Genomic DNA, 26,204 nt, shown 5'->3' on the forward strand with positions numbered 1-26,204 from the left:
GGCCTTTACACGAAACAGCATCAGGTGGCTAATAGTGGTGAAGGTGAACTGAATGAGGAGAAGGAACTTACTGCATCAGGAATAAGACAAGTTTATGTCACAGGAGCAGAATTAGGTCATTCAGCCCATCAAGTCTATTACACCATTCAATCATGGCTGATCTATCTCTCCATCTCAACCCCATACGCCTGCCTTCTCCCCAAAACCCTCAACACCCTTGCCAATCAAGTATTTGTCAATCTTCACCTCAAAAATACCCAATGATGGCCTCCATAGTCATCTTTGGCAAAGAATTCCACAGATTCACCATTGTCTGATGAAATAAATTCCTCCTTATCTCCTTTTAAAGGTTCTTCTTTTTATTCTGGCGCTATGCACTCTTAGACTCTCCCACTTGTGGAAACATCCTCTCCACATCCACTTTATCCAGAGCTTTCACTATTCGGTAAATTTCAATGAGGTCCCGCCTCATCCTTCTGAACTCCAGCGGGTACAGGCCGAGTGCCGATAAACGCTCATTCTACGTCAACCCAATCCCTTTGATAGGCAGTTGAACAAAGGCCAGAGATGAAAAGACAAAAAATGTGAGATAAGGATAGGAGTGGTAAGAAGTGTGTAGTCGGTGGAAGAAATGTAAGTGGAAGGAACGAGAGCATCCAATGTTCCTGATGTGGCCTCCTTTACATCAGTGAGACCATACGTAGACTAGGTGACAGTTTCACCTAACACTTGCGTTTGGTCTGCCAAGGCCTGCTGGATCTTCCAGTTGCTAACCATTTTAATTCCCCTTCCTATTCCCATACTGACCTTTCTGTCCTGGGCCTCCTCCATTGCCAGAATGAGGCCACATGCAAACTGGAGGAACAGCACCTCATATTCTGCTTGGGTAGCTTAAAACCTAAAGGCATAAACATTGAAATTTCCAACTTCAGGTAAATTAACTACAAACAACCCACCCCATTCCCCACCCTCCTCCATTCCCTTTGATCCACCTGGATTCTCCTCCCCTATATTATTTTCACAATTCTCACCTCTTCTATCATTGCCTCACACATTTTGTCTATTCACCTTTGTCCATCCATTTGCTTATCCCCCCCCCCCCCCCCACTTGCATCCACCTATTACTTGCCAGATTTTGTTATTCCCCTCCTCTCTTCCAGCTTTCTCCTCCCATCACAATCAGTCTGAAGGAGGGTCTTGACCCAAAATATCACTGATCCATGTTCTCCAGAGATACTGCCGGACTCACTGAATTACTCCAACACTTTGTGGTTTTTTTTGGAAGCAGCAAGTCAATAGGTGGAGTGATTGGGGTGAAGGTAAAGATTAAGTCAAGTACAGTGCCCTCCATAATGTTTGGGACAAAGACCCATCATTTATTTATTTGCCTCTGTACTCCACAATTTGAGATTTGTAATAGAAAAAAATCACCTGTGGTTAAAGTGCACATTGTCAGATTTTACTGAAGGCCATTTTTATATATTTTGCTTTTACCATGTAGAAATTACAGCTGTGTTTATACATAGTCCCCCCATTTCAGGGCACCATAATGTTTGGGACACAGCAATGTCATGTAAATGAAAGTAGTCATGTTTAGTATTTTGTTGCATATCCTTTGCATGCAATGACTGCTTGAAGTCTGTAATTCATGGACAACACCAGTTGCTGGGTGTCTTCTCTGGTGATGCTCTGTCAGGCCTGTATTGCAGCCATCTTTAGCTCATGCTTGTTTTGGGGGGTAGTCCCTTCAATTTTCTGTTCAGCATATAAAAGGCATTCTCAATTGGGTTCAGCTCGGGTGATTGACTTGGCCACTCAAGGATTGACCATTTTTTAGCTTTGAAAAACTCCATTGTTGCTTTAGCAGTATGTTTGGGATCATTGTCTTGCTGGAGAATGAATCGTTGGCCAATGAGTTTTGAGGCATTTGTTTGAACTTGAGCAGATAGGATGTGTCTATACACTTCAGAATTCATTATGCTACTACCATCAGCAGTTGTATCATCAATGAAGATAAGTGAGCCAGTACCTTCAGCAGCCATACATGCCCAGGCCATAATACCCTCACCACCATGTTTCACAGATGAGGTGTTATGCTTTAGATCTTGGGCAGTTCCTTCTCTCCTTCATACTTTACTCTTGCCATCACTCTGATAATAAGTTAATCTTTGTCTCATCTGTCCACAAGACCTTTTTTCCAGAACTGTAGTTGCTCTTTAAAGTACTTCTTGGCAAACTGTAACCTGGCCATCCTATTCATGCAGCTAATCAGTGGTTTGCATCTTGCAGTGTAGTCTCTGTATTTCTGTTCATGAAGTCTTCTGCGGACAGTGGTCATTGATAAATCCACACCTGACTCCTAAAGAGTGTTTCTGATCTGTCTGACAGGTGATTGCGGGGTTTCCTTTAATCCAGAGAATTCTTCTGTCATCAGCGATGGAGTCTTCCTTGGCCTGCTAGTCCCATTGCGATTAGTAAGCTCACCAGTGCTCTTGCTTTCTTCTTAATGTTGATTTTGGTAAGTCTAAGGTTTGGCTGATGTCTCTAAGAGTTTTATTCTTGTTTCTCAGTCTCGTAATGGTATATTTGACTTTCATTGGCACAACGTCGGTCCTCATGTTGATAAACAGCAGTTTCCAAAGGCGATTGAAAGACTGGAGGAAAGACTGGGTGCTGAGAGCTCTTATACCTGCATTAAGGAGGCAATTAAACACACCTGAGCAATTATAAACGCCTGTGAAGCCATGTGTCCCAAACATTCTGGTGCCCTGAAATGGGGGGATGATGTATAAACACAGCTGTAATTTCTACATGGTGAAACCAAAATGTATATAAATACCCTTTAATAAAATCTGCCAATGTGCACTTTAACCACGTGTGATTTTTTTAAATTACAAACCTCAAATTGGGGAGTACAGAGGCAAATAAATAAATGATGGGTCTTTGTCCCAAACATTATGGAGGGCACTTTAAGTCCAATAGCAAAAACAGGCAGGGCCAGAATAATGAATATGACAGGAATGATGACCTGATGTGTTTTATTTTAATGCAATAAATATAATCAATAAGGCGCCTAAGTTAGAGTCAGGATTACCAAATGGAACTACATATTGTTGCCATAAAATAAATTGGTTTAGAGGAGAGCAGTTCAATGTACCAGAGTATAGATGTTTCAGACAAGACATAGAGGGATGTAAAAGAGTTGGAGAGCTGCATTATTGTCTTGCTCAGTTGTCAGAATTTTTTCTTTTAGGTACATTCAGGAAGGTTTCTTGAAACAGTAGGTAGGCAGTCTGCCCAGAGACCTCATCTTGGGAATGAGCCTGGTCAGATGTTCAGAGTTTCAGTGAGAAAGCATTTTGGAAACAATTATCATAACTTTTAAGGTAAAGATAGGAATGGTCCTTGGGTGAAAATACTAAATTGGAGGAAGGCTAATTCTAACAATATTAGGCAAGAACTGAAGAAAGTTGACTGGATGCAGCTGTTTGAGGATAAATCCCCATCTGATATGTGGGAGACTTTCAAAGGCCAGCATGTTCCTGTCAGGATGAAAGAAAAGGATGACAAAGCTCTGGAATCATGGAAGGGGATATTGTAAGTTTAATTTTTAAAAAGGATGTATGTGTCAGCTAAAATCAACAAGAAACTTGAACAAAATAGAGGAAGTAGGAAAGACTTAAACAAGGAATAGGGGACAATAAAGGGCTATAAAATGTTCTTAGCAAGTAGATTACAAAACATTTCAAGATATTTTATACACATATTAGGAGCCATAGGGTAGCGAGGGAAAGGGTGGGTCCACTCTAAGATAAAGGAGGAAATTTATGCATGGAACTGGAGGAAGTGTGCGAGGTCATTAAAGAAGTTTGCATTGTTATTCCCCAAGAAGGAAATGGATAATAGTGATATTAGGGAATGGTATGTTGCTAGTCTAGGGTACGCTGATATTGAAAAGGCGTTGAATAACAAAGGTTGGCAAGAACCCAGGGCCTGCAGGGATGTGTAGCGGGATACTGAGGGAAGTAAGCGGAGAGATTGCTATGGAATTAACAGAGGTCTTTGTCTCCTCATTCGAGGTGCCTGAAGACTAAAAAATAGCCAATGTTCTTTCGTTTAATAAGGACAACGGGAACAAATCATAAAATTACAGGCTGGTGAGCCTTACATCAGTTGTAGGGAAATGACTGGAGAAGGTTCTTAGAGACAGGACTTGCACTTGAAAATGCATGGACTTATTAGGATAGCAAGTGTGGCTTTGTGTGTGGGTGTGCCTGCATCACAAATTTGATCAAGTATTTTGAGGAATTGTTGAAGATGCTCAAGGTAGGGAAGTGGATGTTGTATACATGGACTTAAGGAATAAGTAGTTATAAGTATTACTCCAGGTAATAATGGGATCCACAATGAGTTGGTAAAATGGATCCAAAATTGGCTGGACCTCGAACAGAGGATAGTAGTAGATGGGTGTTTTATGACTTGAGGCCTGTGACTTGTAGAGCTTTGCTGGGTTCAGTGCTGGGTCTTCTGCTATCTGGAATATATTATATATGTTGAGATTTGGATGAAAATGATCTGATAAGTAATTTTGTAGAAGACATGAAAATTGCGGGGTTGTAGATAGCCAAGAAGTTTATCAAGGGATGCAGCAGGGTATAAAACATGGAAATTTAGGCCAAAAAAATGGGAGATGGAAATATAGTTCCAGCCTGTGTGGTTATTTAGGTTGAGTGCAGTGGAGGTACAGAACTTAAAACCAGCCATATCATTTTGTGTTCTTCAATAACTTGCTGACACACAGCTTCTGAAAACCATCTAATTGGATATCAAAGAATATTCATCAGCTTGTGTAAGAGCAGCAAATTTTGAACTTCTGTTTATTCTGGTTAGTACACTGAAGAGGTTTTTTTTTCAATATAAAGTCTACATTGAGGACACATAATGTGTAGATTTATATATTGCACAATAAACAAAAATACAGAACACAATCATACACAGACAGAATGCAATACACCAACACAAGATTTATTGGCATGCAGAATGTCAATAATTATAAAACAACTGTGTTTAATGCAACAAGCTCTACATATTTCCGTGCAACATTCACTAAAAATGACACCAACAACATATATTAAAAGTCAGGTGTAAATTTATTTTTATTTCATTTCTACATGTAACAGAGAACCATGCTGGATTGTTAATGTGAAGTGGTGCAGTATTAGTGGTGGTATTCATGCAGTGATTACAGTATAACCTGCTCATTACACAGTGAGTCTAAGGTGAACAATCTCCTAAACACAACGTGGAAAGTTTTGATCATCTAAACAATTTCTTCTGCCATCTCTCTTTTCCTGTAACTCCATAAGACATATTTTGCTAAGATACTGCTTCATTTTAGCAATTAATGAAAGAATGACATACCCAAGTAAATAAAAGTTATAATTTTCCCTATGTAGTTTCATAGTGGGATATTATTTGCTGTTGCACTGTGTAGGACAGTTTGATTTTAAAATATACAAAAAGCTAGTCAATGAAAAAGCTGAACCTGTTCAATGTCAAGGGGTGTCAATAATTTAGTTTTAAAAAGGATGCGAGGACACTCAATCACGAAGGGAAGTGGGCAGACATACACTGGCTGGTAAAAATGAGCTCCCATCCAACCTGGAAATTTTCAAAATTGTCTGATGTTAGTTAACACTGCCGTAGTGGTGTATTGACACCACAAGGTGGATGATAAATGATTATCCATGCCAAGTTAGCCACTTGTAGAATTTACAACTACATCTACAGATTGGAGCACTGTGACAGTCCAGTCTATCTCGGTGTGACTCTTGATCGATCTCTGACCTACAGAGCACATATCACCAAGCTTAAGGAAAAAGTCCGTTCCAGAAATGCTCTTCTTAGCAAGCTGAGTACCTCAAAATGGGGAGCAAATTCTAAAACCATTCGATGAACAGCTCTGACTCTCTGCTTCGCCACTGCCAAGTATGCCTGCGCAGTATGGGAGCACTCAGCTCATGCAAGGAAAATTGATCCTGTGCTAAACACAAGCTGTCGCTGCGTCAGTGGATGCACGAAACAAGACTGAAAACATCTACCTACTCTCTGGCATTGCACCTCCTGGAATCAGAAGAGCTGTAGCCTGTCAAAAAGAACGCCTCAATCAGAGGATGAAAGACACCCCCTACATGACCAAACTTTGCTACCTCAGCGTTTGAAATCACGCATAAGTTTCCTCTCTTCTGCCCATCCCCTGGACTGTAGTGCATCGTCCAGAAGTCTGAAACTCTGGGAAGAGAGACTAAAGAAATCTCCGGAAGGCATTCACATGGCAATTGATCCCTCTGAGAAACTCCCACCAGGTTCCGACCAACCGTGAATAACCTGGTGCAGTCTCAACAGACTGCGGACAGGCATGGGAGGAGCAAATCGAACATGCTTAAGTGGGAAGGAACAAACCGAACATACTGAAGATGCGGCAGACTGCGAGAGCGGATGGGGCCTCCAGACTATGGAACATCTCCTGAGCTGTGACATGCCACATGCACTGTAAAGGATCTTGCAGGGGCCAACAACGTGGCACTAAAATTTGCTCACTATTGGCAAACAGTTGTGTGATGACACAAATTTAAAAAATAAACCACTGAAGTATGATTTCTCCCCAGGTTCCTGCTACTGCTCAAAGTGTTGCTAAATCCAATAGATTCAAAGAGATATATAGCATGGAAACTGGGCCTTCCGCCCAACTCATTCATGCCGACCAGATGTCTATCTGAGCTAGTCCCATTTGCCTATGTTCAGCCCATAACCCTCTAAATTCTTCCTATCATTTACTTGTCTGAATAATTTTTTCATAAATGTTGTAATTGTACCTTCCCCACAGCTCCTCTGGCAGCTCGTTCCATATACCCACTACTCATTGTGAAAAAATCCAACACTTTTAAGTAATGTAGAATTCAACTCATTTCTAAAAAGCCTAGAATCCCTGATCTTGGTTAATTTAAGGAACACAAGTTCAAGGAGAGCAGAGTTCACGGAAAATACCATGCTCAAATCCAAGTATCTTATTAAAATCTTTCACCATTTCCCCATGATTCATAGCCTGGCTGCAAGAAGGAGACGATATATGCAGATAGGAACAAATTATCGATTCTCACTATTATCTAGAAAAGGACAAGATCTCATTTACTTTTGGTCATTACCCAATGCCTTTCTACTACATTTTAAATAAGTGTCAGAATTTCAGGAAATACATTTGTGTATAGAAAATGGTGATATACAGCAGGAATTACTCCAGCTGCACTCTTTTCACTTCTTTGCAGATGCACACAATTGATTTATTGTGTTTTTGGAAAAACGCACAGCATTAATTACTGAAGATTCAGAAAATATTGGTGACTTAAATCCAGTGATTTTCAACTCGTGTTCTCCAACATGAAAAATTCTAAGGTAAACATGTGTGAGTCCTTTATTTTCTGCTTCAGAGTCAATTATTTTGTCGCAAGGTTTTGAACAACAATTATATCTTTTTACCAACATCAAGTCAAGATTGGCTGATAATGGGTCATTAGAGTTTATTTGCAAGTAATTAGTCTCCTGAACAACCTTAATAGATTTCAGATCCACAGGTTCCTTATTTCTCACGGCACAGCTTCTGGTGTGATCTTCAAAGGAAAAGGTGCCAGGAACATATGCGTCCACAAGCATTTTGCCATTAAGCTTAACTCTTGATGCTAATTTCCCACGGAATGTACTTACACATGTGTTGTAGACCAACAATTCATTTTGCTTAGTGCTAGATTTTTCTTTCCATCACTATGTATATACAGATATGATTTCCACACAATTAATTGAAACACTATCCATTGATGAAAATACTGTTTCCTGTTTGCTTTCTTCCCATCCCATTATATTAATGACCCTGATTTTCCCTTTACCAAAATTGCTAAAAGCCTGCCCAAGGCTACAATGTTGGTTCAAGCCCGGCTTCGGACAATCTTCTGCTTGGAACTTGGCTCCAAGCACTTCAGAGTGGACCAGCACAGCAGAGGGGCTTGGCACAGTACAGACAGATGACTGGTGTCTCAGAAACTCTTTGACATGAGGAAGAACTTAGATTCTGGATGTCAAAGCTGGCACTGTGTTCTTTGAGTTTTGTGAATGTCTCTCACATTCACAAACATTCAGCAACAGTCAGGACCCAAAACAAATTAAAGATGTTATTAAAATTATAAACAGTCGAGAAAAATAATGACATAAAAAGCTAACAATCTCACCCACATAACAAATATAATTCTTCAAATAAACAATAAAGTAATATCTATTCATCTTTCCCCTGGGAGAAAGTGCTTATTTGTGTCCATTTGAATGTGGTGCACTTCTTTTGCCTCAGGGTGAGAAGTCTGCAGAAGATCAGTTGGACTCCATAAGAAACACATAAGGACAGCATAGGGGAGGGGGGTTGAGATGTCTGCTATTACCAGTGCTGGAAACCAGGATGCCTGGGTAGTTTAATCTCATGCTAGTGCTTTTGTCCAGGTGTAAGATGTACCTAATGTACCCCACCCCATCCCACATTATTGACAGTGAACAACTTACTGACAGTCAGATGCAATAAACCAGAAATGCTCACGTTTCCCTTCACTAATCTGGAAACAAGGCATAAGTTATACTGTAGCCAAAGCTGGTGAATTAACAAATGCATCAAACACCTCTTGGGGTTTGAGATTTTGTGCTGTGATGGAAATTTAAGAAAAAGAACAGCAACAAGATTTCACCCCTACCAAAAAGAACTGTTCAAAATATCCAGCAAAACTCAACATTGCTATGACTGTTACATCCAATTGCCAGTTTGGCATTGTGTATGTAGTACGCAATTTGAACACTTGCAAAATATGGAAAAATCCAATCTTTCTCAGTTGTTAAATTTTAGTTAACATTTTTATTTTTGACTAATTTAATATGAAAAGTGTAACACCTAAATGGGACTGACTAAATACAAGGCGCATTAAACATTGAATTCTCTGAGGTGCTTCCAAAGCCTAAGTACAAAGTCACCACATAAGACAATGAAAGTTGTGTTTAAGTGATTGTTCCTTTTAAACAAAAAGGTGACAAAATATATGTTTACAGAAAAGAACTTCTACACTACATTTCCTTGTGAAGCAATAAAAGACGCGTCATCCTCCATCACCAATGGCGTGCAACGGTTAGATACTTGACATACACTCCCATAATCCAAGAGAATTCATCACATTAATGACAATAAGAACTTAAAGTATGGAATAGCAACTGTGACAAAGTACATATTTGATGATACCCTTAACATGGACAGGGTTCGCTACGGGATTACAGATCTATTTAAAGAGACAACACAAGAGTACTGCTTCTCCAATTGGAGATAAATATTCTAGCTAATTACAGTAAATTACAGTGCAGAAACTGCCATTGTTTGAATGGGTTGATGCATTTTTGCTAACTTTGTGGTACAAAGTTCCACATTCTCAATTCTCTGGGTAGTTTCTAAATTTGTCATCAGATTTACTTATCAGAATCTTAGATTTGTGACTCGTGGTTTGGAACCCTACAAATGCGGTAAGCAGCAGTCAATTGAATTTACAACTCAAGAATTGGTATTGCACACAAAGGCACACGAGTTGGGATGTCAGTGGAGTGGAGGGGACAATTAATTGCTGCAGGTTTGAAACTCCTTGTTATTTCTAATAGCGCAGCAAAATTCTACCTAATATTTAACTGGTCATGGCAGGTCATTCTTTTCTTCATCAGATACCCATTTGCCTTATTGATCAAAATATTAGTCTTCAAAATCAGTATTCAGATTGTTATATCTAAAAAAACAACCTCTAACATTAGAGCATTGGCTTTACCTCTTTAAATGATTTCATATGTCAAATCCTTCCTATTACTTCTTTGTTTTTCCTTTCCAAGGAAAAATAAATTTCTCCAAATCTAAACACCACTGATTCAGATAATATAAATCAGACAACCCGAGGGTCTACCCGTGAACAATTTTAAATAGAAATTCTATGTGGCAACCAGCATTCATCCACAATTAAAAGCAGAATGGGTTCAGGTAATTCATATAGGTGTTAAAGGTGATAAAAAGTTCTCAATTTCTACAGATTAACTGTATTGATCTCTAGCTGGTTGGGATCGTCACTGCCTTTCTACGTATCCCAAAAGAATCAAGTTCAGCACTGGCTTGTGGAATGCATCATAAATCTGCTGATAAAGTGAAGCACGTTAAGCTCAAATTCCATTAAGATATCAGATCCATCTCAAACTTTTGGTCCAGGATCTAAGCCAGTGGACTGTTTAATAAATTATTTCAGTCCATTACAGTTTTCTGCTTGTCCAAAATAATGTCAATAAAAAGACTCTTGAATCCAAGCTTGTGAGCTGCATCTTCCACTCTACTTTCTAGTCTTTTTCTTGGAGTGAGGTGTATGGGTTCAGTTAGAAAATCATTCTAGTTTGCAAAAGTGTGGGAAATCCACTGTGTGGATTGACAACACTTCTTTTGTCATATTCAAAGCGATGGAACTTTAGTTATTTGGTTAGGTCATAAGCAGATAGGCACAACTTGCCATAAGGTTTCAAACTCTCCTTGATTTAATATATTTGCAGGTGTGCAGAAGAATGGGCATTTCTCTCGCCAGACCACAATCTTAACATACAGATGGCATAATTACCATTCTTCCATACTTGATTTATTCAGATAAAAATACCATTAAGGCCAAAAATGTATGCTTAAGATTTTCACTCAGTGCATTATCACTGAAACTTCCTGACTGCAACTACCTTGTAATAAAAACATAGTAATTTCTTACATTTAACTTGGATTTCTAAACACTGACAACAAACTTTGAGCTTTCCAAAACAATTCAGAGATCTTAAATGCACAAGAAACTGCCAGTTCCAGTGAAAGCATATAATTAAGAATAATTTCACTTGTAATTCAACAAGTTTTCAAGTGATCCAATCACTGCCAACTTGCATCCCCTTTTATTTCAGCAACACGTGACATCAACATTTAATGGAATACAACTAATTGCTGTACTATTAAGTAAAATATGACCCTTTACACTCATGATTACTTCATTCAGGTGCAATGGTTTAACGCAAGGAATATTTGCATTTAAATATGTGCTATTCCAGTTTACACAGAAGGAAACAAGCACATCAACAGTCGTGCATGGAGAATGAGCAGGAAGAAGCAGCAGGCACACAAATAGACTGTTAGCATTCCTTTCATGGCCAGGCTAGACTGCAATTTAATTTTGCTAAAATATATTACATCGATTGAATTAAAAAAGTTTTTTTTTAAATTTTGACTTTTTGTGAACACCTATTCCCAGTGGAAAATGAATTATCACATAACTGTGCTGAATTTGCCTGAACAAGAATTACTTCAGTTGAATGAATGGCATCGCCTTGGATAAGATGGACCCGAGAACAATGTACTAAATAAAAAAATATATAGTGCTTCAGTTTGCATACAAACAAATGCTACAGCTAATGCAAATGAGCAAATTCCTAAACCCAGTCAATACTTGGAGGACAGTTATTTAAACAGATTCTAATAATGCAATAATTCTAATTTATTTTTAGAATCTTCACATTTTTTCCGTGGAAGGGGAGCAGTAGTTATCTCCTCCATCTGATTTTCTCAAAATCCCCACATATTTCTTCAAATTAGTTGTTTCACCTATTAACTATTATACACGTATAGGGAAAGGTTCCAGGGAATCCCATGGTTAGGACAGGGTGTCATTCCTCAGAACTCTTTGTAACCCAAACTGTAGGTAAGTCTGACAAAAGCAGTGTTTGGAGAGGTTAAGAGAAACAGCTGTGATGGGAGAGCGAGCAGTTCCAGTTGCAGGCCTCATTGACTCAGTGAGTGAGACAGACTGCCCAGCACACCCAGCTCTGCTTGGCTTGACCTAGCCCGATTGTTGCGGCTTGGAGCTGAGGGATGGGGGAGAAGGCTTGCACAAATGCCCAGCTCCTGCTGGCAGAAAATGCCCACAGCAGCTGGAAAATTCAGCCCCATCCATCTGCTGGGCTCCCAAGCGCTCGCTCGTACATACATGGTGTTCATAAATCGGGCGTTCATAACCTAGAGAGGATCTGCAATCATTTAGTACAACATGCTCAGATTCATATAAAACAAATAGATGGTGCTGCAGCTATATGGAACTCTATTACGATAAGTAGAGTATCGTGAACAATCCCAGGCATCACACTTTAGGAATCACAAAGTGGCCTACTGGAGCACAGCTTGGATGGATCAGAATTATGCTCGAACTTTGTGGGCTACATTTTAGGATTACTTTCCCTGAAACTTAGAAGGTTAAGGGTGGGGTTGAACAGTGTTGATTTAAAATATCAAGACATTAAAGGAAATTGATGGGGGGAGGCAGAGGAAATTATTTCAGCTGGATGAAGAGTTTAGGAATCGAAGACAAAATTAAAACCAGGGCATTTAAATGTGAAAATACTCAATGGTAAAATTCAGAATTCTCCGTCTCAAATGGCAATTAACATTAGGTTAGTTGTTAATTTAAAATCAGGGTTGATATATTTTTGATAAGCAAAGCTACGACGGTGTGGAGGAATACAGATTAGCCATCATCTTAATGATCAACAGATCATGCTTAAGGGAAAAATGTTTTTTTGATGTTCCAATTTATTTGAGTCCCCAGGTTAGCACCTCCAATTTGCAGCTTTATTTGTCTTCTATTTATCAAAAAATTGTGCACACCATTGAGTACACCAACAATTTTTGCATCTGAATTCACAACATATGGTCCCTCTCTTTATAGGATGCCCTGTGCAATGAGTGCTAAATTGGAAAACCTAACCCATTCAGCAAAATTTAAAATTGTTAAAATCCATGACTATTTCCTGCATAGCTTTTAACAGAAACTGCAGTTAACACTTTCCTTCCAGAAATTAGGTGCATTTGAAAGAGCAACACTGATTAAAAATAAGGGAAGATGCTGCACAATTGAATGAAGCTGTCAATTGTTGACATTACCCTTCAGTTTAGAAGCCAATTAAAACAAGTATTGTGTATACCAATTTTTGTGCTATTTAAAAAAATCTAGCCAGTAGCCAAGAAAAGGGGACATGTTCTTATTTTAGAAAAACAAAATTAAAAAAAGTTTAAAGTTACAAGTTAATAAATACATCTGACATATGGAATTCCAGCAGGTTTCAATTCCTAAAAATCCCAACATTTCTCTGGATTTAGACAGACAAAACTAACTGATCCTGTTCAATGGGCTTTTTCACCCACATTCCTAATCCACTCTTCTGGAACTCTTTGATCAAGGTCTCCTTGGCAGCTTGATATTCAACAGCAGCCTGCTTTGCTTCATAGTAAGAACCAGGCTTCTCTTGCTTGGAGTGAAGCAAACATGGCAACTGTAGGAATAGGAAAATACATATATGAAAAGGAGCAGAAAAGCAAATTACACACATAGGTAGACATAAATGAATATGTTATTTAAATAAAATGACTCAGCATAAAATCCTCTTTATAAGAGATTTTCTCATGAGATGTTTTTCATAGCAACTGGAAGTAACACAATTTCAAATATCAGGATTACAAATTAGTTATTTGTTCAAAATTTATACAGTGCTGTTCTAAAAATTAAATGTTGCTTTCATTGGGCAATGAACGCTTCTTCTGAAATAAATAAACACGGGTATAGTGGCTTAGTGGTTTCACTACCTGCAAAATTTGACGTTCAATGGCTCACAAAATGACATAATTCAGTCTAGGGAACTTGCTATCCCTACCGAGTTTGTTTTATGCGTGATTCCAACAATAACTACTGATATGCCAGGTTATGTACCAGTAATAACAGAAATAACTCATTTTTAACTGTTAATTAGTAGGAGTGACCATTGCATAATCCTTGTGAAGAGTATGTTATATCTGCACATTTAGGGTAGCCTGCACTATGTATATCTATTATGCTAAGTAGGACAGATAAAGAATAGATCTTGCAGAACAAAACAAATGTTTGAAGCATTGTGCAATGTTAAAAATGTTCACAATACCAGAGTAAACTCGAGTTAAATACAACCTATAATTCAGATACATGTGCATCCCTATCTCAGTTCATGTCCTGCTTCCCGAGCCAGTTCCCAAATAAACAGAAACAAAACAGTTCCCATTAATACTCCACAAACATAGAATCACATGAATACAATCCACAACAAAATAATTTGTGTACATGTCAAATTCCCTTTTGAAACATTTAACTCATCCTTTCATTTTATACAATATATTCCAGATCATAATTCGTTGCACAAAACAATGCATTGTCCGATGTTTATTAATCCTCTCCATTCCATTCCACACAATTAAAACAATTTTTGAGTTTTACATTTTACGCTGGTGGGTCATTTGTTCTGAGTTATTGATTACTGTAGTTAAGAGGCAACCACAATTATCATGCAAACCATTAAACAGATGACACTAATTTGTTAACTGACACATAACTGCAGTTTCCAGTATGTTTTTCCCCAAAAGGAGCCAATACCTTTAGAGGAAATGATGTACTGAGTACACTAAAAATCTACAAGCTATAATAATGGACAATCAAGCAGTTTAGACTCCAGTTGTACTTTTACACAATTTACAAAATATACTTGACTGATGCATCAATCTCTCTGCTTGCTTTAAGGTTTCTAAGTAAAATACGTTTGACTAAACTTGAGGGTTTTTTAAGTGACCGTGGATCAATATCACAAACACTTATGTCAGACTGCAAAGCAGTTGTGAGTGAAATTCCATGTACACAGTGCTGAATGCAGAGTGGAGTGTTAATGAAATTGTACTCTGCATCTAACCAATGGTGCAGCAAGTAGTATTTTTGTGCAACCTACCAGGAAATATTTAACAGAACAATACAAGACTAAGTTTTACCTATAGGACTTTCCTGGAAGTCCAGCTTTGGTGCAATTTAAAATGGAAAAACTTTGCTGGAATAGAAAGCTATTTTAAAATATTAAGTTGATTGAGGAGGAAATTTCTGATTCATCATACCTTGGCATGCAAGCGTAACCAGCGACTGTAAAGAGCGTGTTTACACAGTCGAGACGGTCTCCCCATATCATCTTTCCCTGTCATGGCATTAATAACTTCCAAGGCTGTGTCATCTACAGCCCAATTGACACTGAAATTTGGTGCTTTGCCTGGCTGACGTGATTCAGTGTTACTTATACCTAAAGGAGACAAACAAGTTCAGTGAAGATTATAGTCAGGTGTTGACAACTGTGAAATTATTCAGGGTGCTGTAATCACGCCATTCCCTAAAGGCTGTGGAATAATGAAATCAAAATGTTGTATTTGCCCATGTATACTTCAGCACAGCTTCTGACAAGATCTGTCGAATGGATGTTTGAAAAAATGGCATCACTTCCACAACAAGTTTTAGGGTCCACTGAATATATTTCTACTTGATGTGGATGCCAGAAGTGATACGAGTTCATTGGAACTATGTTTGGCACTTTGAATTATGGCTTGAATATTGATTGGGCTGATTAACCTCATTGATGAGGCAGTGTTTTGGCTAAATTGGACCGTCAGCATCTGGTGGCATCTCTTTTAATGTTCTTCAAAAGACAAAATATAACCATCACTTACTCGTGCTGAATGCAGAGTGTAGTGTTAATGAAATTGTACTCTGCATCTAACCAATGGTGCAGCAAGTAGTATTTTTGTGCAACCTACCAGGAAATATTTAACAGAACAATACAAGACTAAGTTTTACCTATTGGACTATCCTGGAATCCCACAGCTATCTGGACTACTCTTCTTCCCACCCTGTCTCCTGCAAAAAGTCTATCCCCTACTCCCAATTCCTCCATCTACGCCGCATCTGCGCCCAGGATGAGGTGTTTCACACTAGGGCATCAAAGATGTCCTAATTCTTTAGGAAACGGGGCTTCCCCTCTTCCATTACAGATGAGGCCCTCACTAGGGCCTCCTCTATATCCCGCAGCTCCGCTCTTGCTCCCCCTCCCCCCCATTCATAACAAGGACAGAATCCCTCTTGTCCTCACCTTCCACCCCATCAGCCAGCGTCTCCAACAAATCATCCTCCAACATTTCCATCACCTCCAACGGGATCCCACTACTGGCCACATCTTCCCATCTCCTCCCCTTTCTGCGTTCCGCAAAGACCGTTCCCTCCATAATGCCCTGGTCCACTCGTCCCTTCCTACCCAAACCACTCCCTCCCCAGGCACTTTCCCCTGCAACTGCACAGGAGATGCAACACCTGTCCCTTTACCTCCCCCCCTCGACTCCATCCAAGGACCCAAACAGTCTTTCCAGGTGAGACAGAGGTTCACCTGCACCTCCTCCAACCTCATCTATTGTATCCGCTGTTCCAGATGTCAACTTCTCTACATCGGCGAGACCAAACACAGGCTCGGCGAACGTTTCGCTCAACACCGTAGCTCAGTCCGCCTTAACCAACCTGATCTCCTGGTGGCTCAGCACTTCAACTCCCCCTCCCACTCCCAGTCTGACCTTTCTGTCATGGGCCTCCTCCAGTGTCATAGTGAGGCCCATCGGAAATTGGAGGAACAGCACCTCATATTTCGCTTGGGCAGCTTACAGCCCAGCGGTATGAACATTGACTTCTCTGACTTTAGATAGTTCCTCTGTCCCTCTCTTACCCTCCCCCTTCCCAGTTCTCCCACTGTCTTCTTGTCTCCACATAGGATCCATTCTTAGTCCCGCCCCCCCTGACATCAGTCTGAAGAAGTGTCTCGACCCAAAACATCACCCATTCCTTCTCTCCTAGATGGTGCCTGACCTGCTGAGTTACTCCAGCATTTTGTGATACCATCATGTATTCTAAATCTGTATGAATGAATGAACTGCCTTACTTAGGCTGTAGCTTATAAATATCTTTGCATGAACATGTTGGAATCTGTTACTTTCAATTGATTCAGTGAAATTCTGCAGCATATTTTCTACAATTAAATTAATTTGAATATGTTTGGCTACTCTGATCTTTGTCCTGTGTGACATTTTAGATATATGGCATCAATCTCTATTGGAAATATTAATGTCAGCCCTGTTTTAATTGGCATTATTCTTGTCTGAATTAGGTGTGGAAGTTCAAGTATCATTCCACTGAAACAGGACATGGAACAGTACAGCATAGGAACAGGCCCTTCGGCACACAACATCTGTGCCGAACATGATGCCAAGACCAACTCTTATCTGCCTATTCATAATCCATATCCCTCCAACCCCTGCATATTCTTGATTAATCCTGCAGAATTTTGCAGGATTCTACTACTAATGTCTACAACATAAAGTTCTGCGATAAATTTTAACTGCATATGGTTCATACTTTAATTTGAAAGCTTAGACAGCATGTCATGTAAATGACCACCCAGAATGCTCAATTTCTGACCAACTCCCATGTTTGTCACATTCCATTTCTGAGAAGAAATGTTAACAATAAGAAGAATAAGAAAAACACGACCAATTTCTGAAATAGTTCCAGGCTATATCAAAAAGAGCTCACTATCGGTACATAGTTCATTTAATTCAATGCCTTCAAACTCAATCTTTTCATCCGATGTAGCAAGTTCCTTTTCAAGTTGTCAGTCTCCTTGTTTGGTATTCTTACCACACTTTGTGAGATTACAAATCAGACCATTTTCAGATATGATGTTTGGCCCACCTGTAAAGCCTAGCTTTTATATTCTGTGAAAGATGGCAATCTTTTCCAATCTTTCAGCAGCTGTCCATGCAGATTAAATTAATCTTATTTCTGGCCACACAAAGGTTCAGGAGTCATTACTTCACAGTGGTCATGAGCAGAATAAAAATATTGAGCTTTATATATAAGTTCACAGCTAAAACAGGCTTAAATAGGGCAATGCAAATAAACTTTTACACAAAGTCAAATGAAAGATTTGTTTTCTCAATATCATAGTCTTTGCACAGTCCATAATATTTATTGTAAAACTTTCCAAAGAATAAACTCCATTGTAGAATTGTTATTGAATTTTCTGCTAAATTTCTTCAGTTTCATTATCCAACACAATTTAATACATTTTAGACAGAATTATATATCATTTGTTGCTATGTTCATAGCACTGCTTGTGAAGTGAAATACAAATTACAAATCAGCAAGGTCAAAAAGGTTCATAATGAGCACATTCATTCTTCCTGATCTATGAATTAGTGTTTAAAAGTGAACGATTAGTCAAGTGACTCTGGGGACAGAGGCAAATGGAAGTTGAAGTGTTGGCAATTCAATGGACAAGGCATGCAATTTAACCTGCCAATTTGTTCCAGGCTGCAGCTAATTAATCCAATCTGTAACAGAGAGATTTAACTGGTTTTATTCATCAGGATACAGCAAAGAGTATTTAAGAAACAGGATAATTCTAACAGGACTCCTCATTTCTTCATAGTTATCGAAAGCTGCTTTTTTCTCATCTGAACCTCTTATTCCCAGGCATCCCTAGGCATTCTATTATGACAGAACAGAGATTGTGTCATTTCTTGACAGTCAAAAGGGAAAAAAGTGGCTAAATATGACATTCTGAACCAATACATTTAATGTATTTGTCAATGGATCCATTATTTGCTCTTATTTTAACTAATGAAGAACTGAAGCAGCTCTGTATATTCCTTCCTCACCATAATTTCCGTTACCTTGTTACAGACTCCAGGACTCTGGAAAAGTACCAGCAACCTTGGAGCATTCTTTGCTAAGGAATAATTTTTTTAATACATTTCCATGTATTTGCATCTTCATACCATTTCCTCTGTCCATTACTATCTAAACTCTCACCGATGGCTTTGTCGCCTTTAGACGATTGATCCAAGCACAAGAGCTAGTCTGTGACGTTTTACTCTCAATTGCCATGAGGTCCTCTTCTATTGCTTAATAGAATTCATCCATTACCCTGGTGCTCATTAATTTACCTTGAGTCTTAATGTCTTAAATTAACTTAAGTCTGAAGAAGGGTCCCGACCGAAATGTCTCATTACCATTCCCTCCCCAGATGCTGCCTGACCCACTGAGTTCCACAAGCACTCTGTGTTTTACTCAAGATTTCAACATCTGCAGTTTCTTGTGTTCTCATTAACTTACATTCATTTTTGGATTGACAATATCTCTATTTTACAATTCTTACAAAAATTAAAATTTCCTGATTTCAAATGCTCCAACGCATCATTCCGCCTTAGCTCTTCAAGGTACGCTGCCCCCTACAACCCTTAAGAGTCACTGAGATATCTGCTAAATTTTAGTTCTAGCCTTCTTGATCAAACTATATTTTAACCATTCTTAAACTGCTGACCTTTTGTTCTGGAATTCCAAGTGAAAGATTCTTTTTAAACCTTTCTAACCAACCTCCAATAAATACGAGCAAAATACAAAGTGCTGGAGGATCACACCAGTCGGCAGCATTTGTGGAGGGAAAGGACACATGTATCTTGGGTTGGGACCCTTTCTCAGTCTGAAGAAGGATCCCGACCTGAAACGTCATCTGTCCATTCCCTCCCATTAATGATGCTGACTCATTGAGTTCCTCCAGCACTTTTTCTTTTTTGCTGAAGATTCCAGCATCTGCAGTTTCTCATGTCTCCCTATAAATATGATTTGGGTGCTCAATAGTCAATTTTAATCCAATAAGAGAGTGGTTAGATAAGCCCTGTAGATGCTAAAAGACAGAATGAACTCACCACTAAGCAAAGGCCTGTTGAGAGTATATATGCTTGGGAGCTCTTCGATATCACCAATTCGCTGGTAGACGGCACGAGACAAGTGATCAGCATGGTATAAACTACCCAGAATAATGCTGGCAAAATAAAGAGGCTCCATAAAATGGCTTAACAGAGCTCCTTGTACTCCAAGCACGTTCCATCTGAAAGTAGAGACACCATTATTTTGCTATGAAATAAGCAGGGAACTGCCATCAAGTCACAACAGTACTATATACTGATTTTTTTAATTTAAAATATTGTGCAATATGACACTAGAACTAGAATTTTCTGATAAATTTTATAACTGCAGAGAGCTTAAATATAGACAAGCATACATTAAGCTAAAGATTTATATCTTCCCTGCCAGTATGACTGGCACATTCATGTACTCTCCATACACTCTTATGCCATACTTATTAGTTTCAGTAATACTTCAAAACTCGTATACTACGTCTGCACAGCTATGCTTCTGAGAGCTGGGTAGAATATGAAATTAGACAAATAAGTCAAATAGCAATCATCATTAATAGAAATATTGAGCATTAAAATGGAAAGGCAATTTAACAGACATTGACATGTTAAATTATAATTTAACTGCAAAAGCAGCACATGATTAAAAGTTTAACAACACCATGTACTGCCTTAAAAAGCAATCCAGAGTGCTATTAAATCTTGAATTATATATAAACTAACCTGGAAATTCTTTTCTCCATTTGGATTTCTTTTCCTAAACCTTTGTATCACAAACCCATTAAAAATGTATAATGTAACTTAACCTATATAAAACCTATGACCTCGCAACAACCTGGAGCTCAATGCTCTTAAGACATTGTAGACTTTAGGAGAGCTCCCTCTCTCCTTCCCCCCCACTCATTACCAACAACACCACAGTCACATCTGTGGAGTCATTTAAGTTCCTTGGAACCATCATCTCCAAGGACCTTAAATGAGAGGCTCCATCGACTCCACAGTCAAAAAATGACTTGATGTCATCGATATGGAAGCGACAATCAAAGTCTTGTTGTACTTGTACAATGACAATAAAGGATATTGTATTGTATTGTAAAAAGGCCCAACAGAGGATGTACTTCCTGCGGTAGCTGAGAAAACACAATCTGCCACAGGCAAAGATGGTCCAGTTTTATACTGCCATCATAGAGTCCGTCCTCGCCTTCTCCATTATGGTCTGGGTTGGCTCAGCCACCAAGCATGACATCCGGAGGCTGCAGCGCTTTGTTCGATCAGCCGAGAAGGTTGTTGGCTTCAACCTTCCCCCCATCGAAGAACTGTACACTGCATGGGCCAGGAAACGAGTGGGTAAGATCATCTCTGACCCCGCTCATCCTGGCCACAAACTCTTTGAAGCACTCCCTCTGGAATGCGACTCCGGACTGTCAAAACTGCCACAGCCAGATATAAAAACAGCTTTATTCCACGAGCAGTAGCTCTACTTAACAACCAAAAGCCTGTGGCCTCCTTTTACTCTAGTATTTTATTTCATTCTTCACATGTTTAAATTATGTTTTATTCTAAATTATTTACTGTATATCATGTTGTTACTTGCGAGCAAGGCACCAAGGCAAATTCCTTGTACAGACTTGGCTAATAAAATTTATTCAATTCAATGATAAACCAAAAGATTTAGCCACAATGGTAGAATCTGATCCATATGATCCATTAGCAATTGACACATTTATTTTGGACCTTATTTTTAATTTCTAATTTAATTTTCTGATTTAAAGTCACTCTAAACACATGATGCAGATTGGCAATCTAACCACATAGGTTCCGCATAATCATTTAGGTGATCCAAAAGGATATTTTGAGGAACCCCATTGAATATGTATTCAGGCAGGAAGGCTACATACAGTGCACTCAGAAAGTATTCAGACCCTTCACTTTTTCCACATTTTGCTACGTTACAGCCTTATTTTAAAATTGATTAAATTCTTTTTTTTAAATCATCAATCTACACATAATACCCCATAATAAAAAAGCGAAAACAGGTGTTTAGAAGTAATTAAAAAGAAATAACCAAAATATCACATTTACATAAGTATTCAGATCCTTTACTCAGTACTTTGTTGAGGTACCTTTGGCAGCGATTACAGCCTCAAGTCTTCTTAGGTATGACGCTACAAGCTTGGCCCACCTGTATTTGGGTAATTTCTCCCATTCTTCTCTGCAGATCCTCTCAAGCTCTGTCAGGTTGGATGGGGAGCATCGATGCACAGCTATTTTCAGGTCCCTCCAGAGATGTTCGATCGGGTTCAAGTCCAGGCTGGGTCACTCAAGGACATTCACAGACTTGTCACAAAGCCATTCCTGCGTTGTCTTGGCTGTGTGCTTAGGGTCATTGTCCTGTTGGAAGGTGAACCTCCGCCCCAATCTGAGGTCCAGTTTTCATCAAGGATCTCTCTGTACTTTGCTCCGTTCATCTTTCCCTCGATACTTTCCCTAGTCCCCCAGTTTCTGCCGCTGAAAAACATCCCCACAGCATGATGCTGCTACCACCATAAGGTATGGTATTGGCCAGATGATGAGTGGTGCCGCTTGGCATTCAGGCCAAAGAGTTCAATCTTGGTTTCATCAGATCAGAGAATCTTGTTTCTCATGGTCTGAGAGTCCTTTACGTGCCTTTTGGCAAACGCCAAGCGGGCTGTCATGTGCCTTTTACTGAGGAGTGGCTTCCGTCTGGCCACTCTACCATAAAGTGCAGATATAGTTCTCCCATCTTCACAGAGGAACTCTGAAGCTCTGTCAGAGTGACCATTGGGTTCTTGCTCACCTCTCTGACCAAGGCCCATCTCCTCCGATTGCTCAGTTTGGCCGGGCGGCCAGCTCTATGAAGAGTCCTGGTGGTTCCGAAGTTCTTCCATTTAAGAATTACGGAGGCCACTGTGCTCTTCGGGACCTGCAATGCTGCAGAAATTGTTTTATACCCTTTCCCAGATCTGTGTCTCGACACAATCCTGTCTCGGAGGTCTACGGACAATTCCTTCGTGTTCATGGCTTGGTTTCTGCTCTGACATGCACTGTCAACTGTGGGACCTTATATAGACAGGTGTGTGCCTTTCCAAATCATGTCCAATCAATTTAATTTACCATTGGTGGACTCCAATCAAGTTGGAGAAACATCTCAAGGATAATCAACGGAAACAGGATGAACATAAGCTCAATTTTGAGCGTCATAGCAAAGGGTCTGAATACTTATGTAAATGTGATATTGCAGTTATTTATTTTCAATTACTTTACAAAAATTTCTAAACACCTGTTTTCACTTTTTTATTATGGGGTATTGTGTGTAGATTGATGATAAAAAATGAATTTAATCCATTTTAAAGTAAGGCTGTAACGTAGCAAAATGTGGAAAAAGTGAAGGGGTCTGAATACTTTCTGAATGCACTGTAGTGTAGAAACCACTACATGGTTTTGAGATACTTGTATCCATGGGTGACAATGATTGACTCACTGACAGCATCAATGTCATGTGCTATAGGGGTCTATATTTCAACCATGAACGATGTCCACACACCTCGACACAAACAGATTAGCATAGCCTGACATGAGTGCACTATATTGACCGATCAACAGCCTTGAAAGATCATCAAGTTATGGACCTGCAAAAATGCAGCAGAGAGAGCATCATTATTTTAACTGCCAGATCCCTTCTATAAAGGAGACACATAATGGTGATAGTTTTAATTTGATCACAATAAGTAAACAACAAGACTCTGAAACATTAAAGTTTCCTTCAACATCAAGATCAAATGAAACATTTTAAAGAGTTACCCATCTGAACAATTAATTCTCTCAGTCTGATCATATCAGGAAAACATGACATGACATCTTTGATTAAACGTCCACAAATTCAGTAACCACTCTGTCATACCCCCTAATGGCATTCCGGCCCATTAGCAATTTGTGAACACTACAATCAGTTTTGTGGGTTGAGTTGCACAAGGTGATAATATCTATCTTATCTCCTGGCAAGCAAATTCAAACTCCTGCCACATTTGGAAACTAATTAAGTTCAGCCATAGATATATGGTCAACACTGTGGGACTAGATGGAACACAGAATCATTGTTACAATCAGATCAGTCGCAATCTTATTAAATAGAGGATCTAGCTTGAGGGTCTGAGCAGTCTACTCCTGCTTCTAATTATGTAGCCCTGAGTGAGATCTAAGCTGATGGGATTCCCACAGGAATAAAACGACCTCTTTTTAAAGGTGAGTTTGAGGATCATTCTACAACTGCATTATCACATATAGTGGGAAAGCCCAAGAGACTTCCAAGCCCCTGGCCTTGACTTCCCAAATGACACACAAAACATCCACATAATTCTTGCTGAAAATGTGTATTGGGAAAACTGTCACAAGGACAAGCATTCTTCATAATGCAAGGATTCAATATTACATCTTTGTCATACTAGATCAGCAATCTCAGCAGGTATGAATCTAGTCTGTTATTAGAGAGTTACCTTTGGGCAGTCTTCCAATGAAAAATTACTTAACAGGAATTCTAGCCTGATAACCCAAGCATGGATATTTTCTTGTCACATCCCCATTTAAATTGGAATTGTGTTGATTTGAGACTATGCCCACCTTCCCCTTACTCTGTTAGTCACTTGCAGCAGATATCAGGGACCCTGAATGTTCCTGGTAATGGCAGGCTAAACCAGTGGGCACCAAACTATATACGGGTAATCTCAGTGTTATGGGTTGCTTTCTAAGAAAACAGTCCAGTTCACTATTTTCTGTGATGTGAAGCCATGTCATCTGCACATGCATGAAGAAAGGAAAGTTGAAAATTAACATTTTGTATTTAATTTTTTTAACATATTTTCATGAGAGGGAATTTCAATTCTGTATCCCAAATTTTTTTTAGAATTACCCAAGAGCATATTTCTGTTAAGTCAATTGCTGGAATGTGAGGGTCGCCTGTGTATTACAGTCACTTGTCATGGACACATTTTAATAAATCGTCTTCTTGAAATTAAGTTTCCAGTCACTTGCATCCCTCTCATCACAGATGTTGATTTCCTGAGAGAGAACAGAACTTCCTTGCTAAATGTAGCCTCTTGATATCTGATAACTTTCAATCTGGCGTAAGTCGTAATACATCACTGCAACTAACATGAGATTTCTGTTCTGGATGGCAAACGAAATGCCGCAACTCAACTTTCCTGCCTGTTCTCCATAACCATTGACTATCCTATGGACAAAAATCTGATTCATGAATACGTTCAATGATTCAGTCTAACAGGTCATTAAAGTAGATAATTCAAAAGATTAATGACCCTCTGAGAATAAATTCTTCCTCAAGTCACCTTTATATTCAGGCTTAGCAGAATTGTGCTAGATATCATTATTTCTGTTTTTTGCCTTGCTGTCCAGCGAAACATAGTATGAAAGCAGAGATATTCAAATTCCAGTTTATTGTCATATGAGTTTACGGGCACAATGAAAAACCTTGCTTGAAGCAGCATTATAGGCACGTAGACTCACACAAATGCACAAAACAAATAATACATAAATTATACATAACATTCTTTAAGAAATAAGACTGTGCAAAAAACAAGACATGAGTGCAAAGACGTAATTAGGAATAAAAAGTACGTTCACAGCAGTGCAAGAGGTGGACTGCAGTGCTCCATTGTTGAGGTAGGATTAGGGGTAGTAGGTTGGTTCAAGACCTGATAGTTGCACGAAAGTAGTTGTGGGACTTTTATATCTCCTGTCCGATGGTAGCAGTGAGAAAATGGTATGGCCCAGATGGAGGGAATCCTTGATAATAAATGCATCTTCTTGTGGCAGTGACCTATGTAGTTGCTTTTAATGGATGGGAGAGCTGTGCCCATGATGGTCTGGGCTGAATTCACCACTCTCTGCTGCCTCTTGGTTTCCTGTGCTTTAGAATTGTCATACAAGGCCACAATCTAACGTATCTGTAGAAGTTTGTAAGAATATTCAAAGACATACCAAATCTCTTTAAACTTTGAAGAAAATAGAGGCGCCAGCATGCTTTCTTTATGATTGCACCTATGTGCTGGGCCCAGGATAGGACAGGGCATCTGAGATGTTAATGCCCAGGAATTTGAAATTGCCAACACTCTCCATCATTGACCCACTATAAACCAGTGCTTGGTCACCTGACTTCCCATTTCTGAAATCAACAATCAGATCCTTGGTCTTGTTGACGTTGAGCAAGAGGTTTTTGTTGCGGCACCATTCAAACAGGTGTTCCATCTCTTTCCCCTACTCATCACCACCAGTAATTTGTCCAAGTAGAGCAGTGTCGTTCGTAAATTTATAAATAGCACTGGAACTGTCAGTCATTTGTGCAAAGAGAGTAGATCAGGGAGCTAAGGACGCAGCCTTGAGATACACTGGAGTTGATGGTCAATGAAAAGGA

The 26,204-nt window shown here is 39.2% G+C and overlaps 1 protein-coding gene across 4 annotated transcripts in view; it reads right to left on the reverse strand.

Moving 5' to 3' along the window:
* Positions 1–5,131: 5,131 nt before the first annotated feature.
* adarb1b (adenosine deaminase RNA specific B1b) overlaps positions 5,132–26,204 on the reverse strand; it is a 194,642-nt gene continuing 173,569 nt past the window's right edge. For all 4 annotated transcript variants that reach the window (XM_078403583.1, XM_078403582.1, XM_078403584.1 and 1 more), the window contains 3 exons: positions 19,766–19,947; positions 15,086–15,264; positions 5,132–13,452 (listed from right to left, as the gene is read on the reverse strand). In XM_078403583.1, coding sequence (XP_078259709.1) covers positions 13,276–13,452; positions 15,086–15,264; positions 19,766–19,947 — 538 coding nt within the window. In that variant the 3' untranslated portion in view covers positions 5,132–13,275. The remainder of the gene's footprint in view (positions 13,453–15,085; positions 15,265–19,765; positions 19,948–26,204) is intronic.

This window comes from Rhinoraja longicauda, chromosome 8 (genome assembly GCF_053455715.1).
Source record: "Rhinoraja longicauda isolate Sanriku21f chromosome 8, sRhiLon1.1, whole genome shotgun sequence".
In the NCBI taxonomy this organism is placed as follows: Eukaryota; Metazoa; Chordata; class Chondrichthyes; order Rajiformes; family Arhynchobatidae; genus Rhinoraja; species Rhinoraja longicauda.